We start from the raw sequence: 20060 nt of genomic DNA, 5'->3' as shown, positions 1-20060 counted from the left end.
TCCACTAAAATATCTATAGCTAATCGCAAATTGAAAAACCTGCATGAATGATGTGAAGATACATCAGACCTCCAAACCGCTATAAACTAAACGAAAAGCCCCAGGTAGAATGATCGCAGATAAATCACCTCAACACTACATCAACACAGAGGACTAGATGCATATTCTACAGAGATTGGATTTCTTCAATAAGGCTGGACGTCTCTGATCTCAAATCAGTTTCTACAGGTATTTTTAGATACCTTTAAGGAAACAATTTCGATTTTCAAAGTGCTTAGCTGAATTAATTCCAATGAATTCTATAAAAGACGGTCAACCACTGGTACACATTTGAAAATAAATCCTATGGTTATCTTTTTGTTATAGAGGTAAAAAGGATAATGAGATAAAGATGTGATCATATCTGTCTGTCAGAAAATGTGAATAATCGTGTTTGGCTTTAATTTGACTCTGCAGAGATAATCATCACACCAGTTACAATAAGGTGACATGCCATTGTATCGAGTTACAGTACCCATGTCATCACACAGCTTAAACACACAACATTACTTCTAAGCATCCCTTTAACAATTTTTAAACAAAGAAAAAAAAGTAGACAAAATGCTGGGGGGGGGGGGGCGGTTTGCATACTTTACTGCTGGGTAAATTAAATTAAAATGTAACAGTGGGGTCAGCATGCAAGATCTTTTAGTGGATTACCATTTACCTTAAAGTCAAGTATTTCCAAATACACAACCCAAACCGGTGAACAAAGAAACTCATAAGACGATTATTACTTCCAATCCATACAAAAGGCCAACGGTGAACAGTACGTATAAGGTTTATATTATATATAAACACCACTAATGTTTTATTTACATGAGCTTTTTGATCAAGTACTCATTAGATACCCCACCCACCACATTCATTGTTGTGTTTATGCTATTTTTTAAGAAATCAATTTGCATCAAGTCATTTTCACATACAAACAGGTGCGAAATGAATCATAAAAATCATACATTTTAAAACCACCTTAAAATAGACAGCAGTGGAAGCCAAAGAATAAAACAGTATTGAGATGGAGTGACCTCAGAAACAAACAAAAAAAGGCAATTAACAAGAATGACCATGTTACTTTATGAAGAGGACAAATAAAAACAACAACCGCACATGAGCAGGTTTTTGCCTATATACAGTACACATGCGTGTGAGACAGGTGATATTAAGCAGGAATGGGCCGAACTATTTACATGGACACAAAAACTCATTCTTTTTCATTTGCTGCTTAACAATCCTTGCTACTACAGTGCTTGTGGTGTTATATAACCCAGCAGTTTTCTTTTGTGCACTCTATTCAAACTTCAAGTCGAATTTCAGGTGTGCCAATTTTAGAGTTTATAACTCTACAGTTTTTACGAAATGTAAGAGTAACGTTTTAAACTTCTCCATTGACTAACAGAACGTGAAATCTGCAGACTATTATTTCAAAACTGCCTGTCTGCATGTCGTTCTTCTTCTTTTCGGTTTAATTTTAACAAAACCTTTAATACAACTCATTTGCTTCCTTGCATGCACTGACATTTCCTTCACAGAATGCAGATCTATTTCTGTAACACTTTTGAAACAGCTGCCACTTTGCTTCATTGATATGCATGCAAGTTAAACTTGCAATATTAGGTTCAATTTACAAAACTGCATATACCATATTCCTAAAAATGGTTTTCAGCAAATAGGTGCAAAATGAATTTGATTTAAAAATAAACACTGAATGCTTTAATTCCTTGGAACGTTCTTCATGGACAGACAAATTCATAATGACTTTTTTTGGGAGGGCCCATTTATCATAAGCTAATAAGAGCAATATGATCAGCATATGTGTACATATTAAGATCATTCATGCAATCTTGCATCAGTCCATGCAAAAAGTGGGAATCTATCCCTGTAAAGAGAGCAGTGAAAATGCATGTGGGTGCACGCATTTAAAAGGTGAAAATCGATGTTCTGACTAGTGGGTGACGTGGCTCTTATAGTTACTGGATGCGAACAAGTTCTCGATAGCTCAAAATGGTCGATCACACCAGCGTATGGCGTGCTGTCTGTCCTAAGTGCTGTCTTGAATGACATAGCCGAAAGCACACACTGTCTCTCATTCATTTCACAGCTACTGTCTAACTACAACTCAGTAGTACTATTTAAAGTAAGGCATACTTTTGACATCTACCAGTATTGAGTTGGTTCAATTGTGCAAATGTTTAAAGCAACAGAAAGAAAAAACAAATACATGAATACTGTAAACATTTAAGGTGCGCTCCTATGAACTTGGATGCAGTCCTATTTAACATTAGTTATCCTATGTGTAGTCAGATTCCTTCTGTGTCTTTGGCAGTAGTGGTTTCTTCAGGCCAATGAAAGCATGTACAATGCACTGTTTGTCGTGCACAAAAGTCTGTGTACTCCGGTGGCTGGTAACACTACTTTTTAACTTATACTCAGCTGAGCGAATCCCATGAGTTTAACGTCATCTGGAATTTCAGAGCTGTCCACTCCCGACGCCTGAACGGATGATAAACATGACACCAAATATAAAACACCAGGAAAACGATTCAACCTTAATCGATGCACAATGAAAGTGACATACCAGCTTGAAAGTGACATTTTTGTTGGTTTGAGGATCATCAACTATTTTCTGCAAATTGGCTGCCACTAAAAGTTAAAAAGAGGAAGAAGACAAATCATCAACAGTTGCCTTTACTATCTTAAACTGGGTCATACGGTTATTTTACTTTCAGTTTTTGTGTTTCACACACTCACCAATGACTAAGTCTCTCCCATCCACCAGTCCTGCAGACACCAGCTCCTGAGACACTCCATCAGCTGTGTCTGGATACAGAGGGTGTTAAATTACAAACACTTTTATGAGCTTCGAGATCAAGATTAGAATTTATTGCAAATATGACATTGGAAAGACGCAAAGTTAATCAATAAAATGCACAAACCTCTCCCTGGCATGAACTCAAATCTGATATCATTCAGCTCCTTCTTTGTATTCCTGTGGCAAGACAAACAAAAAATAAGCCAGAAAAAAAATCAGAAAGCATTCTAATTAAAGCATGAAATGTGTAGCATTGTAAAGACCTGCTATCAATTCAACACCAATCCAATTCAAAACAACAGACATTAAACTGTAATTTATAGCAACACATTATAGTTTTTGTCTACAGTATGATTACCTATAATATTCCTCATTGTACACAAATATATCTTTTGTTTTTAAGTCAATCAGTTACATTTATGAAATACCTAAGTCTTAGGACCAGGCTGATAGGGGTTTTGGTCGAGTCCTGAGCTACTGGTGTAGGGCCACCAACAACCTGGAGATGAAAGTTAAAAGAAAAGTTTATCAAATATATAATTTCTGTTATACTTATTACTACTCATAAAGGTTAAAAACAACATGAAAATAAATAATACAGGCCCTGTTTACACCTGGTATTAAGATGTGTTTTGGTCAGTCAGATCACAAGTGGACCACATTAAATAAAGGGAAAACATGGAAGTGTTTAAATAGGGAAAACATGGAAGTGTTCGGTGGCTTCTAAATTCATCCCTGTTTGGATCCTAAGGAATGAATGGGGCTAGGCTAAATGCTAACACATTCATGACGCGCTGTACAAAGTTTAAGTGCACGCATTGAAAAAAGATAGGTATTAATTTGTCTAAGTTAAGGTAAGAACATTGTAAAATATTGAAAAACTGTGGTGTTTTCCTTTAAATGAAAGCAGAAGGACTCACCCACAGACCATCACCTCAAAGTAATCGGGACAGAAGCGGTCAAAAGTGGACAGAGACTAATAAAACACCAGGGGCCTCATTTATAAACGTTGCGTACGCACAAAAGAAGGCGTACGCCACTCTCTACGCAATAGTTGTTATTTATAAAAAGCAAACTTGACGGGAAAATGTGCTGTCCATCACGCAAGCTCTGACCCAGGCGTACGCACAAAAACGTGTGAAATGAGAAATGGCGACACTGTCGGCAGATGGAAGAAACACGTGAAAGTGACAACACTGCCTCTCATAAATAACATGAAGACTTTACAAACAAGTCTAACAATTAACAGCCTTACACGAACACCCGTTTGATCGATCAGCAGTGAAACAAAAAAATAAAGAAATCGAAAATTACAACAGAAATTCAAATGAACACATATGTGACCAGTCACGGAAAGTAGGGACACAAGTCGGATCTGGGCATTTTGAGTTATTCACAGATTCTGAAAGTGCAGTTTCTAAGCTTTCCAACGATGTGTAACACATGGAAATCTGATAAGATTTGGAGAAGTTGTGGCCATTTGAATATAGGAACTCAGAAATACTCAAACCGAGAAAATCGAGACGAAAGGGACTCTTCTTTTCAGCTGGGGAAGACAATAGGGCTCATTTACATCTCATTTAGCTAAGCCATGCCCCCTGTAAAACCCTTTTTGAGATGTTCTAGCATCATATGTAGTATTTTATGACCAAATGACAACCCGCAAAAATAAACATGACTCTTTTACCTTTGTGGGGATCACAAGTCGAATCCAGTCTGTTTCAGATTATCCAATGTCCATATTTGTCCACAAATGCGTATAATCCGTGAAATATAGATTGTTTACATCAGATTTCGCATGAATGTCTGGTAATACAATATAATATATAATCTGAAGACTATTTAAATCGTAACATGTAAGGGTATATGAGCTTACATTCCGTTAAACACATGAACCCGCCTTCAAAGTTTGTATTTAAAATAGGGAAGTAGTATAATAGATCATCCAAACAGCGCCGTCGAAAACGTGACATCCTTTAGAGAGGTTACCAATGGCTCGCTCGTTCCTCCATCAGCCAATGACTTCATGGAAAATATTGATAGACAAAACATGTAGCCAATTATATGAAGAATACAACTATATCTGTGTAACTTCTGTGTGTTTGGACTCATGCTGCGCTGCAAGAACTGACATACAGATGACGTCAAAGTACCGCGAGAGCGAGTCGAAATTAAACTACTCCGTAAGATTTCTTGAAGAGCTCTCGCGGTACTTTGACGTCATCCGACTGCGGCGCCGCATAAAGTCAGTGACGCGGCTGACGTACGATGCAGCTGACTGTTATTTGTTCCGCCCCAGCTTCTTTTATTTTTCTTTTGTTTTGTGCGCCCGAGCTTTACAGTCTGGGGAGACGCAGGCTATAAGTTTGAAAAAAAAAAAAAAAACTTGGCAAACATGTCTGAGGAACAGGGCAGCGCGTCACTACAGTCACGTGACTTCACGCTCGAGCCGGAAGAGAAGACAATGCTGAATAAAGTCGTAATTCTGCTATTTTTGGACCAAACTGTATTTTCGATGCATCAACACAATCTTACTGACCCACTGATGTCACATGGACTACTTTGATGATGTTTTTATTAACTTTCTGGACATGGAAACCGTACATAGATGTTCAATGGAGGAAACAGAAAGCTCTCGGACTAAATCTAACGATAAAACATCTTAAACTGTGTTCCGAAGATGAACGGAGGTCTTCCGAGTTTAGAACGACATAAGGGTGAGTCATTATTACATTATTTTCATTTTTGGGCGAACTATCCTTATTTAGTAGTCACGCTGTTCCCTTTGTGGGCGGAGGCGAAAACACAAGCTTATACAGTATGTAAATATACACACAGACAATGACGCCCCCCGCTGCACGCTAGAATCTCCGGAAAAACAAGCCTATTTTAACCGCAAAATGTACGCTTTTAAATATACAAAAACTGCTATCTCAAACATGGAGAGGCTTCTTCGTGATCTCAACTAACAGATTCTGCAATAAAACGAAAATCACAAATTTCGAAAAAAAAACTTTGTTTCTCATTTTCTCGAAACTTGTGCTGCCGACTTGAGTCCCTGGTTTCCGTGACGGGTCACATATTTGCTAAAAGAAAAGTGAAATATGTTATGCAATAATATTGGCATGTTGTGCAATTCATCCTCATAAAGAATATAGTTCACAGAACGAAACAATGTACAAAACTGATATTCTTGTCAATGTGTCCATCTGGCGGAGCAGATATAGATGCAATTACATAGACAGATAGATAGATAATTAAGGAGATATATAGATAGATAGATAAATAAATAGATAGATGTATTAATTGTCCACTGGGGAAAGTTGTTTTCATAGTAAACCATATCTTCATAATCTACGGAATTATGGTATTCATGCATATGCCTTTAGTGTGTTTTATTTTTGATAAAACAATGTATGGCGTATGTCTAAACCATTCAGAAAGCAACAAGAAATTACATTTGCGCTGAACAATGTCCCCTTTCCCCCACCCGTGGCAGACACACTCTGGCGATGGAGTGCTAGACGTTTTTGTGCCTCGACTTTGATGTCCGACCATTTCTTTATTTCGGCCACGGTCCGAAGTTGTGAGGCTACAGCATTTACGGAGTCTGCCACCGTTTGCCACTCAAGTGCCTTTTTTGGCATTAGTAATGCCCACACTGTGCCCTCCAAACAACATTTTTCTCCTCTTTTCCACCTCGCCAACGATAACTTTTACTTCACATTGAGTGAAGTTACGTTTTTTTGATTTCCTCTCTGTGTTTTCCATGATTTCGCAATCAATGCATATTAACTTGTGGGCGTTTCACGGACTATTTAGGGACAACTATGGGCGTGTCATGAAGCCGCAAAAGCTGCGCTACATTTAGAATTGATTGTGATTTATTAAGGGAAAAATGCGTAGGATGTGCGTGCCGGCGCACGGTTTTATAAATCTGATTATTTCTGTGTGTACGCGCATCCTATGTTTCATCCGTATGCCACTTCTGACGCAAATCCTACGCAAAGTTTTATAAATGAGGCCCCAGGTGTGAACACAAAGTGCTTTTCTCATCCACTTGTGATCGGACTGACCAAGATGCATCTTAATACCAGGTGCAAACAGGGCCAAAAAGTCCATATTATTCTTAAAAAATGACTAGTTCCATTGACAAAATAACATCATATAGTTTTGGATTAAATAATGACGAACTGTATCATTTTGTGCTAAACTATCCCATTAAACTTAAATTATGACTCAAGTCTATTTTTTGGGATGTTCTCACTGCCGTCACAGAACGGAAAACAGATTGTCAAAACACAAGTGAGTCACTACAGCAGTATTTACCTGAGGGGCTGGTGTCACCGTTGATAATGTTGCCGTGTTATTTGTGCTGTGTGGCGCTTCAGACGGTCCTACAGGTGCTGGCTGCAGAAAACCTGACGGATCTGCTGCAAAGATCTTCAGTCCAAGAAGACACAAGGTTCAAAGCATTAAGTAAAATCAAAAGTAAACTGTGCTCCTGTATAGTGGTAGAGAATTACGTTAGCAGCATTAAAGGTCATGGGTTCAAACGCAGGGAACACACATACATAATATATAAAAAAATCAAACATCATAAAAATTGTGACAGAAATCTTACCTCTGCATTTTGCAGGGCATCCTCTTCCTTTACTCTTGGTGACTAAGAAGACAAACAAACAGACATTTAAAGACTTTAAAGCTTTCTTAAAGAGGACATTTCACAAGACTTTTTTAAGATGTAAAATAAATCTTTGGTGTCCCCAGAGTCTGTATGTGAAGTTTTACCCCCAAATACCATATAGACAATTTATTATAGCTTGTCAGTGCTGGCCCGAGCCTCTTGGGGGCCCTAAGCAGAATTTGTTTGGGGGCCACCCTCCCACCAATTTTTTTATTAAAAATAACTTAGCATTAGGTACAGAAATCAAATCAAATGAATCATAACACTGTCTTTATTGTATTAATTAAATATAATTTTTATTTTTTTTAGAGCTACAGAAGTGATTTTCTCTTTGTCTTTGATTGTTTGATTAACATTAAAGACACAGACTTAAGTAGGTTAATTGAGGTTACTGTCTCTTTAAGAGAAGCACGGACCTGGTTTCTGCCTAATCTATACATAAACCTAAGACATAAACAAATGTTTTTATAGGAAAAAAGGACCGTGAAGATCATTTTGTTTGTATGTGCCACAAGAACAGAAAGATTTATGTTTGCTTGCTTTCTGAAACGCATCTCTCCATGTGTGCACTACTGAGTGCACTTAAAAATGCACGCGCATTCATTCATTCATTAATTTATATTACTTGTTTAAGTAATTTAATAAAAAAAAAATGCAGCTGCTTAGTTCGCTTATAATTAATTAATAATTTTATAATTACTGGGGTGTGTCCTGCTAAATGCAAATGAGCTGATTTCTGGTTGGATAGTGCATTTTAAGGGGTGGTATTATCCCCCTCTGACATCACAAGGGGAGTCAAATTTCAATAACCTATTTTTTACATGCTTGCAGAGAATGGTTTACAAAAACTAACTTACTGGGATGTTCTTTTTTTACATTTTCTAGGTCAATAGAAGCACTTGGGACACAATTATAGCACTTAAACATGGAAAAAAATCGGATTTTCATGATATGTCCCCTTTAATACATACACAGAGTAGATTAAGTGAAGACAAGTGCATACCCGTAAAGCAGCCACTGCAGCCTTGCCTTCCTCACTCTCCACATCTAGCTCATCATCACTCCATTCCCATTCGCCATCCTCGGTCTTGTGAAGCCGACCGCTGGAGCCAGGAACTCGACGCACCTATTCACACATTTAAAAACCAGATGACGCTAAAACCCTATGATAATAACACATTCACATCACCTTACTGTTGCAAAAACACACAAAAAATCAATTCCTTTGCATGACATTACAGCTAGTTATTTTGTAACTCACCTTCCTTGATCTCTCTCCTATTGTTGGTGCCCTTTCCAGCAATCTTTCTTTTAAGTACTCATTGTTCTATAAAGGAATTGTACGAAATATCATGTTACATGTGTGACATATTTCCTACCACTTTCATAGTTATTTTGCAAAACAAATGCAAAATCAAGCATGCTGTTTTAAAAGAAACTTAAGGAACATGCAACAATGTGACAGTATAAAATATAGACAGCATCTTGTGTGAACTGTAACATGCTGTAATGCTGAACAGGCCTTGGTGTACAGCTTACATTGCCATAGAGCGTTTAGGAAAGAAAAGTCTGCTGAGCCAGCACTACACGTGTCAAACTGTGGGCCACATCCCATGAGACGGAAATGGCTTATATAAACACTAATCCTGTGTGTTTGTTACAGTAAAGCAGACATGCTGGACCAGTTATTTGGGAATGTTTGGGTGACTGCTGTTTTGGCCAAACTAAATAATAAGTGGACCGCTGGAAGCAGTAAGTAAGGGATAATGTAGAGGCAGCCGGTAGTTATTGGGAAATGCGAAGTGGAGCGGAGGATCTTGTATCACACTGAAGGGGCTTATTTCCCAATAACTACCGGCTGCCTCTACATTATCCCGCTTATTACACGGCTACTTGTCACATAAGAAAAAAAACTGGACATGAATATGAATTTGAAACATTTTATTGGCATATTTGTTTTAAATTAACATTTTTATCCTTCCGCGAAACTTTGCACAGATGCATAAAATGATCGTAATACCTTATTAAGATCCTCTGCTTCATACTTGTCTCCATTTTTTCTCTTTTAGCCAGTCTTTGAGAAGTTTTAATGCCCATTCTGTATTTTTTTGTGTGTTGGCTTCGTAGCTGTCATGCTCTATTTTGTCAAGTTCAGTCTCAGTAAGCTCTCTGTGTCTTGTCGTGGTTGTCGAGTGTTTGTCACAAGATGGCGCCAAACAGACAGTAATCTTTATTGATCTTTATTGGCGCGGAGCGATTTTACTCGTGCAAGTAGTCCGGCTATGCGTTATTATTTTGGAGCGGTTATTATTTGAAAAGAACGAACCTGCAAATGTCTCAACTGACCAATCAGAATCAAGCATTCCAGAGAGCCGTGTAATAATTAAGCCTAACAGACTACATCTTTCTTTGCTAAGATTACCAGTGAGGAAATGGCAGTTTTAACTTCTTGTCCATCTGTAGTTCAACTATTCTCTGTGCTAAAGTAGGTTGCATTATCTCACCTTGGCTTTTGTAAAGAACTTGTGTTTTAAAAGCTCAGCAGCTGTAGGCCTGTTAAAAAGCAAAAATATTGCTAAGATTTAAAACAAAAAGAAAACATTTTTACAACTGTATAAAGCCAAACCGGTGAACTTTGGGAAGTAAACTGCACTGCAGTACCGTTTTTCCGGATCCTTCTGAAGGCACAAAGAGATCATCTTCCTGAAGGATTTCCCATACTTTTTGACCATCTCTTTATCTGTAACGCCAGTCTCCAGACAAGGAGGGTCGTTCTGCAAGGTTAACATGAGAACCTACAATAGCAAGAAAAGAAAGTAACAAAGGAAGAAAACCAATCATTAATATTGAAAAGGATAGAAACATTAACCTTTTAAAGGGGTAGTTCACTTTAAAATGAAAAATCTGTCATCATTTCCTCATCCTCATGTTGTTCTAAACCTGTATGAATTTCTTTTTTTCTGATGAACACAAAAGAAGATATTTTGAGAAATGATGGTAAACACACAGCAGTAAGTGACCACTTACTTCCATAGTAGGAATAAAAAATATGATGGAATTTAATGGGTTCTGTCAGCTGTGTGCTTACCATCATTAATCACAATACTTCCAAAATATTTTTTCCTACTATGGAAGTCAATGGTCACTATCTGCTGTGTGTTTACCATCATTTCTCAAAATATCTTCTTTTGTGTTCATCAGAAAAAATAAACTCATACATGTTTAGAACAACATGAGGATGAGGAAATGATGACAGAATCTTCATCTTAAAGTGAACTATCCCTTTAAGTCCAAATCCCCCCCACACACCTTTTAATACAAACTATGGCATGCCCACAGTAAAATGTTTTCAGCTCCTAAACTATTTGACCTATAGACACAAGGACGTAGGACTTTATTTTTCACATTTTAGAACTAAGATAAGTTAAAAAGAAAGTTACAAATGTTTAGATAAGGTAGATGCCCCATGGCAGTACCAAAAAGCAATGGACTCAAAGCCACAGGTCTAACAAATATTATATATATATATATATAAAAAATATTTGTTAGACCTGTGGCTTTATTTAGACCTGTGGTATTTATTTATTTATTTATTTAAATTTGAACTTTATATCCCAAAATATGAGGGTTCTGTAAACTTTATTCTTTACTAAATACAGTATCATGACACATTTCTAAATATGGCCAATGGGAAGTTTTAAATGCATCTGTTATCATAATGATGTAGAATTGGGTAGAAAAATCTTAATAAATTATTAATGTACATGTGGCTATTAACTAGTGTATATGTATCTACTTTTGGTCAATTTAAAAACATATAGATATTTACAATTAAATTACCAAAAAGGCATTAATACTGAATGACTGAAATAAACAAAGTTTAAAACAAGTTTTATACATACAGAAGTACTTGCAATTGTTGTGAAATTATAAAAATAGCATATTTATGGCAGCGAATTATCTATCAATTATTCGCGATACACAAAGCATTTAGACAGCAATCTACCACTAATAATAAACTTTTGTTCACATGCATATTGTATGTGAAAAAAAATAATGGCACATCAGTGATGTTTTGCAAATAGCGAATGTGAGTCCAGAAAGAAAGACGGATATTTTACTGGATAACAGAAGACGGGTGCACAAGGAGAACACAGCGCAAAAACAACAGGGAAAGGCTGTAAAGCACTAAACTTATGAGCTGTTTGTGAAATATGAATCATGCGTTTGTGGGCTCATTTTACACATGAGAGTCTAAAGAATTAGTTTCTGTGTGCATTCACCAAATGATGTTCTATACAAAATCCGATGGGGAATATGTGAATATTTCTCATTTACGTATTGCGTTTTTGGACTAAAACAGCCAATGTATGTTACATTGTAAACGCTTAGCATTAGCATGGCCACTTGTGCAGTGTGAGCTCGTCTGGACAGACATGCAGTTTCATAAAAAAAGTATAAAGTGCTCTTATGAATGTACAAGTTCATCCCACAAAATATACTATTAATGTTCCTAGAGAATGTATTTTATGAAACAGCGCTCAGATATCAAATCTAAATCCTTTGCAATGATATATAGCATTACAAGTTTAATACCGTTGGTAAACTTAACAGTTTGCAAACAAAACACGTATGGCCCATCCTTGTGGATTGGTCGGATTAAACTAGAGGCAAAATGACATAAAACTTATTTGTTGTTGTTTTACTGGCAGATCTTACTAACTTTGTACCAACAGTCGCCTGCTGCTCACCTTCATCGGAGGATATTTGTGATATGGAGCAGCTCCGGTCGCCAGCTCTATAGCCGTAATCCCAAAACTCCAAAGATCAGCTTTGAAATCATAGCCCCTCACCTGTGATATAACAAAAAATATATTAATTTTATATTTCCAAAATACAGATAAATAAAGTTGGTGTAGTTCGAAACCTGGTCAGCACAAACCTGTTCCATGACCTCTGGGGCCATCCAGCATGGTGTACCTACAAACGTCTTTCTTACTTTGTTTCTAGTCATGTCCCCACCAGTTGCTAAAAAGGCACTGACACCAAAATCTTGAGGAAAAGCAAAAAATAAAAATATCAATCACTGCATTTTACTTTGTTCACAGATAAAGCCTGTGCAAGGACTATGTAATTATCATAAAGTTAACTCTTTAAGATTTCCAAAGAGAAGACGCATTAAGAGTGACGCTCCACCTGCGATTTGAACAGAGCCGTCCTCTCCTAAAAGAATATTTCCAGCTTTCACATCCCTGCACAGAAAACAGTCCATGTCAGTTTATTGACTAAGCAAAAGAGCTCAACAAAACATAAAACAAACCGGAATTCAACAACAGTTTTGACTGGATGAGCTTCTTTTACAAGCCTTTATAAAATGACTATAAATGTGCACATAAAAATGCACATTCTACATTAATGTTCATCTTTACTGAACAGCAGTGCTTACGGTTTCAGCAGCCACAACATAAACAAACAGCTGTTGTGGCCTAAACCTAACTTCCTGTAGAAGAATCCATAATGCACCGATACCACTTTTTTGGAATACGAGTACGAGTACTTGCATTTCAGTACTTGCCCATACCGATACCGAGCACTTAATAAAAAAACATGATTTAAATTTACAGGTAACAGGTTTAGTCATATAATTTAACAAAAAAACAAAGGACTAGTTTTCCAGTTTGTTGTAAATTCTGCCTCTTTGGACAATACAAGAGGCATTAACCCCTTACACGCAGCTCAAACATAGACATTTCTCAGACCGTGGTATCGATTCCAGGTATCAGGGGACTTTTAACGAGTACGAGTACTTTAGAAAATGTGGTATCGAGGCCGATACCCGATACCAGTATCGGTGCATCCCTACAATTCTCTTGCCTAGTTTATTTCTGATAAGAAGTGAAATAAAAAACAAGTAAATGACCTAAGTTCTAAATCAAATCATAGCTGATGTATATCACATACTACACTAAGCTAACGTTACTGTGTAAAATGAATATATGTTAGCTACAGATCCTTGAATTCTATCCAGGCTGCAAATCTCTTTGCACAGATGTGGTCTAGGCCCACCATCTCCCCTCATCTTTATAAAGCCAATTAAAGACAAGAAGGTCAGACCGATAAACAAAAAATACCAGAAGTTAACTTTAGGCCAGGCGCGTGATGGTTTCATCGGACAAACCATCTATACACAGTCTCTCTCTCTCTCTCTCTCTCTCTCTCGTGGCGTAGTCATTAAAATATTATATCGAAGTTGCATTGTCAACATATCCACATACCTGTGAATCTGACCATTTTTGTGCAGATAATCCAAACCCTCCAGCACTTCTTTTAATATTGTAGCAATGCTGGGTTCATCCATGACGCCCGATTTGTGCTCTCCTTTGGAAATGATGTACTTTATAAAATCAAGAACTGAGCCTGAAAACAGATAAGAGAAAGTATATTGTACTGTGTTGTACTTTATATCATGTCATAATCTGTATTCATTTTATTTATTCAATGAATCATTTGGATTTTATCTCATTTAACGATGACCAAACTAACCACCACTGAGCAACTTCATGACCAGCCAAAGCTCATCCTTGACCACAAAGGAAGTGTAATAAGACACAATATTTGGGTGATGGCACTGACTCATTGCCTGGATCTCTTTCTAAAGAAAGAAGAAGAAACACAAGATGTCAGAATTCTCCCACAGATAAATGGCAAGACATTTAGAGGATTAGTGATTAAAAAATAGCTTCAAACACAGAATGAAATACTTTGAACCAGTACACCAAACTTAAACTAAATGGGGCCTCACAACTTCCTCATAATAACTACGCAAAATGAGCCCATATGCATCTTTTAACTCACATCTGTAGTGCAAAGCAATCCAGGGCTGGGTGGTATATCAAGTTTTGGTAATATATTTGTATTTTTTCCCAACGGGATATGACCCTCCTTTTTTGCAACAGAAGCTCAGAGGTCAGACGTTAGCTTTATAATCAGCTCGAATGTTGTGCAGCTGTACATTTTCAAAAAGGAAGGAAAAACTTGTCTTTGAATTTTATTGATCATCATACGCTACTTCAGTAAAGGTAATTGTGACATCTCACATGAGGCTTTGACCTGCATGAAAACATTTATTTCACTTTGAAGAACATACAGGATATTTATTGAATATTGCCTTCATCTCAAAATTACAGTGAAATGAATTTTGGTCAATATCGCCCTGCCCTGGTGCAATCACAGACCAGAAAATGTGTGTGTTTGTGCCAGTTTAATCCTGACAGACATGTTGCTTGGCTCATCATGACCTGAGTTACATCTAGGGGTGTGACGAGACACTTAATCAATGAGACGAGACACGAGGTTGGGTTCACAAAAACAAGACGAGATTTTTACATATTTTAATTATAAAATAAATGAATGGGAAACTGAAATCACATTAACTAATCAGGACTGTCCCTAACAATTATTTTGCTAATTGATAATGAAGAAATGTGAATTTTTTTGGTAATAATAATAGACCCAAGTGAGCAATAACCTTTAAAATTACTAAATAATGATGATGCAATAATAACTGGTTCAAATAAAGTATCAAGTAAACACATAACAGTAATATGTAGCCTTTGTAAAATGTAATAAAATTCTTATGTATTATAGCAAATGCCTGCAGGGGACGCTAATGGGCCCGCTTCTGTTACTTTCATTTTAGATGCTTACTTTTAGCCAAACAATGTTTAAATCCATTTAAATCATGTAAAGTCAGAGTGAGGGTTTAATCTGCTGAGACGCTTCATATCTGACACTGATCAACAAACACAACGTGTCTCAGACGAACATTATTGGAAACCCAAACAAAAAAGCACACGCAGCAAAACAGAATATAATGCATGCATGCACATTGCACTGAAAAAGGTTTAGCCAGAAACTTAACTTTATGTTAATATTAGAACAGTGGCAGTTTCTCAAACAGATATCTGCATCCTCCACAGCAACATAAGTCATCAAGCTTGGTTTATTTCAGTTACCTGAGCATTACATTCGCAAGTCATAAGCATATTATGAATTTACGATTAACTAAATATAATAGTAAACTTTATAATTGTGGTAATATTTTGTAATAAGAGGCTTATGACGTATGCAATCTACAAATGTTTGAGAAATGGCCACCATTTCACCTCCACGAGAAATCTCGTGACATAATTTTGTGATACATATTTAATTCCGCAAGATCTCGTCACAAACTCAACACAATTTCAAAATTTAAAGGATAATAAGCAACAGCTAAAAATGGTTTATAAAAAAATTCACAGCACAATGCATTGATTTCAGATATAACCTCTACGTTTTAATCTGGATAAATTATATTAAAGTAAACTATAAGTGGCAGTTTCCCAAACAGGGATTAGATAAATCCAGGAATATGCCTTTTTAGGACATTTAAGTAGTTTTTTTACAAACAAAATTTCTAAAAATTATACTGGTGTGTATTTTGAAACAAAACAATGGTACTGATATATGATAAAATATGTCAGTCTAAGGTGTTTTGAAATTACAACATATTAAACATGCATTTTAGTCTTGCACTAGGATAAACCCTCTCCAGTAAACCACCCCTAAGTGTGATTACATGAGGATGCTTGTACAGCAGACTGGATTTGCTTGCTCATTTAAAGCTTCTAAATTGTAAGACCTTCTAAAGAACACCAGACAACTAACTACCATCCATTTCTAACAGGTTTAAGAATCTTCAAACTAATAAAATAACACTAATATCGGTGGAGTGATTTTATTACATGAACAGTAAGCAAAAATTACCAGGAGCTCATCCATGCTGGTTTGGCATTTCTCAAGATTGATGCGTTTAATGGCCACTTTCTCGTTCCTGGGTTTGCAATATGCTGCCTGGACCACAGCTGTTGCTCCACTCCCTGGGTAACACAAAGGTACAATATAATAAAATATTTAAGGTACCGACAAATGTAATGATATAACCATCAGGGGTCAGTTGTTGAGCATTGGATTAGCAATGCAACTGCCAGGTGTGTGATCCTCAGGGAACACACATGCTGATAGAAAAAATATATACATCGCAATCACTGTACATCGCTTTGAATAAAAGCTAAAAAAGGCAAAAACACAGATTATAACAGCTAGTGTTGTTTTAAACATCATATTCGCCTTTGTTTGTCACATATTACATTACGGGGCACCCTGTTTCGCAAACAGGGTTTAGATTAAGCCAGGACTAAGCATTAACTATATTAGGACATTTACATAGTTTTTACAAACCTACATTACACGTATGCATCTTGAGACAAAATGACACACATATATTTAAGCAATATCACTCGATTTGGAGTGTGATATAGCTGTATATCATCACGGCTGTGATTGGGCCAGAGGCAATCACAGCTGTGATAATATAGAGCTATAGCGAACGACTCCAAAAACGATATTGCTTTTATACAACAGTTTGACGGCACGTTTGAAAAAAGAAAACTAGAAAACAACTACAGAGTTATTTAAAAAGCCTCTTTGTTGGGGAACTACTTTCTTCTGCCACTGATTTTTAAGGCCAGAATGACAGGTAACCCTGTCGGGTGTTTTGAATGTCATAATAACTCAACAGACGTCACTAAGCCATTTCTTGGTCACAAAGTGCAGTTTTAAGATTAGTTCACTCAAGAATATATATGCATAATATTCAAATCTGCAGTTGATTTGAACATTTGCTTAAAAGATTCTGACAAGACCCAGACGCACCAAAGGACGTCAATGTTCACTCACCCCGCTGACCACAGCCTAATCTGGCCTGATCCCTGGCTCTGATGTAGGCCTATCTGTGTTTGACCGTCAAAAATGAGATCGAACAGACAGTACTTGTTGTCATAAAACTATTACTTGTTTTTCTATTCATATTTTTGTGTATTTTGTGTTGTTATTGTTTCGGCGCGAAGTAAAAGTTAATAAAATGATATAATAATATTGATTTCCATTTCATCCTAACATCCTGTTCTTGTCAGTACTACATAAAACTGAATAATTAAAGCAACACTAAATAGTTTTTGCTCTTTGCTCCCCCTACAGGTTAGAAGCGTAATTGTCTATTACCACTATCGTAAATATTGCAGCATGGTTGGCTCTGATTGGATTGTAGGTCTGCCGTAAAGCAAGTTTTTGTAGTTTTTACTCGAACTACAAGACCAAGACCCAACGGTTGGAAACTTCTTTAGTGCGGTTTTGGCCGATAGAGGGCTGCAAAGCAAATGTGAAAGTGCTGTTCACCCTGTTTCAAGTGGATGAACCACTGAAACCTAGTTTTTTGTAAACGTTATTTTAAGGTAAAAAAACTATTTGGTGTTGCTTTGAATGTTTTATATTGTAACCATTTTTTAATAAGTCAGAGATATGTTTCTGCTTATAAATATACAATTTTATGAAAATTAACCATGTTTTTTGTGGTAAAAAGCTTAGTAACCATGGTTTTTGGTGTATTGATTACTATAAGCAAATTGTGGTTTAACTATAGTTTTTTACAAAACCATGGTTATTTTGTGTGTTTTTGTAACTGTAGTAAAACCATGGTTATTTTTTGTAAGGGTATATGCCCCTACACTCAAACAACCAATTTGCAATTCAAAAAACTGACAAGAAACAAAGTCAAGCCTTAGTATGTAGGTAACACATTACAATAAGGATGTTTTTGTTAACATTAGTTAGTTAGTTAATTCTCAATGCCATTCCAGCATCTATGGCTATATTAATGGCAGGAACTGGTTAATCAATGCACAAGTTGATCCACACACACGCTGAGGGAGGGCAATTTGGCATCTCCAATTTACCCAACCTGCATGTTTTTGTCCTGTGGGAGGAAATCTGCGTACTCATAACAAACCTTGTTTACGTAAATGCAATAAGAAAACATGACAATGAGCAATATAGTTGCACTGCATTTTTCTAATATCGTTAGATAATTGTAATATTTGTTAACAGTTAACATTGTTTACTTTAAAAGTCTATTGTTTATTGTAAGTTCAAATCCACTGAATAATGTTTACAAGTACAAATGTCTAAATTTTAAAGAATATGAATAACAGTACTGTCATAGACTCAAGTTTCTCTTTTCCTCTACCGTGTGACAACTTCAAGCAAATGAGCTGTAACACCAAACACAAATGTCATGTGACTAAAGCCATTTTATTTTTTTGTGGTTTGATGTAAAAGTCGTTTCAATAAAACGTCAGATCTCAATCTAAACAACAGTCTAACGTTACTTGCAAACGTTACTTGACTTTACAGCCTAATTCCAAACAAATGCACGCGCAGTGTTTTGCTAGTCAGCTGACAAGATGGCATCAGTAATGGTCCTTTAGCAATAGAAAGCATATGTTTTATCTAGATCACGTCCGAAAACATTACAGTCGTATGCAGGCATGTCGGGTGGCTAGTTAGCATGGCTAGCGCTCTGAACACAGACTGATCACCTCACAGATTGTTTTACTGATGGAGATCTGAAATATCAAAGACCATTGAACTCCAGAGATGCTGGAACATACATCTTACTCTTCATATATGCATAATTTCTGCGATTTAGACCTTGATTAGTGATAAGAGTTAGCTCACCGATCACCTCCTGTAGCTCATAGTCATCCTTGTCGATAGACCAAGGTTGAGTGCTCGGGTCCTCGGACATGACTGCAGTCAGATAACGTCTGCCGCACACTTACACAGCTGCACGCCTAGCCCGATCGATCCGGTTACTGAACGGACAGTCGGATATTATACTCGCGGTACTGTCAATTTCGCCGATCTCAGTCAATTTGAACAGCCAAACTTTAACAACAGAGATGATGACCCCGCCTAAGGCGGAAAACGCTCTTCCTCGTGTCAGAATCTTGGAGGTGAGTAATAGGATGCAGCGGTGCGCCACCTACCGGCAATGACGGAGCGACAACGGAAGGAACTGCAAACTTGCCTCTCTTAGTAACAGGTATGCATATAACATAATGATCTTTTTCTCACAACAACACAACGAATTGTTTTGCAGTAATAAGGCTACATGTAACTTTTTCTGTTTGTCATTTTACTGCATTTGGAAACTGTCACCTCCATTCACTCCAATCACTTTTCTATGCTGTAGCCTACTTACTGTACAACTCTCAAGGTACTACTTTAATAACTACACAGTGGGTCAATAACTTGATGCTTATCGAATTACTTAAATAATTCACTTAATTATTGAATATACATTTCCTATGATAACAATGTTTTTAATTTTTTTAGTTTTGTGTAACTGTCAGGTTTCACATGTTTTTCAGGAGAAAGGAAAAGTTTTTTTAGAACCTTAGTCCTGATGGTTTCGCACATTGAAATTTTAAAAAATGTATTATATCAGGTAAGATCACTTTGGTAGAAAGTGATAAAAATGTAAAAAAAACAACATGAATACGTAGATATTTAAGTCTATAATATTTTAAAAGATTCTTTACTTTCGTCTCACTTATCTTTATTTGTCATTGACCTTTGCAAGAA

At 36.6% G+C, this 20060-nt stretch overlaps 1 protein-coding gene across 1 annotated transcript; it reads right to left on the bottom strand.

The window, feature by feature from the left end:
* Window positions 1-418: 418 nt before the first annotated feature.
* oxsr1a (oxidative stress responsive kinase 1a) lies at window positions 419-19439 on the bottom strand. The gene is made up of 18 exons (XM_065276249.2): window positions 19152-19439; window positions 16344-16456; window positions 14082-14190; window positions 13814-13955; window positions 12735-12790; window positions 12481-12590; window positions 12290-12391; window positions 10200-10333; window positions 10043-10091; window positions 8800-8865; window positions 8542-8664; window positions 7476-7517; window positions 7181-7294; window positions 3280-3350; window positions 2976-3028; window positions 2791-2859; window positions 2618-2682; window positions 419-2532 (listed from the first exon to the last, which is right to left on the bottom strand). The coding sequence occupies exons 1-18, from the start codon at window positions 19219-19221 to the stop codon at window positions 2458-2460; spliced, it is 1563 nt and encodes a 520-aa protein (XP_065132321.1). The 5' UTR covers window positions 19222-19439; the 3' UTR covers window positions 419-2457.
* Window positions 19440-20060: the final 621 nt, after the last annotated feature.

Source organism: Paramisgurnus dabryanus, chromosome 6, assembly GCF_030506205.2.
Source record: "Paramisgurnus dabryanus chromosome 6, PD_genome_1.1, whole genome shotgun sequence".
In the NCBI taxonomy this organism is placed as follows: domain Eukaryota; kingdom Metazoa; phylum Chordata; class Actinopteri; order Cypriniformes; family Cobitidae; genus Paramisgurnus; species Paramisgurnus dabryanus.
This window is presented reverse-complemented; position numbering and strand designations above follow the sequence as displayed.

Excerpts from the sequence above, each read along its gene's own strand:
- oxsr1a (XM_065276249.2), bottom strand. The coding sequence starts at position 19,221 with ATGTCCGAGGACCCGAGCACTCAACCTTGGTCTATCGACAAGGATGAC. Across the intron at positions 16,457-19,151 it reads TGAGCTACAGGAGGTGATCG|GGAGTGGAGCAACAGCTGTG; the intron begins GTGAGCTAACTC and ends TGTGTTACCCAG. Across the intron at positions 2,860-2,975 it reads TGAGTTCATGCCAGGGAGAG|ACACAGCTGATGGAGTGTCT; the intron begins GTTTGTGCATTT and ends CTCTGTATCCAG.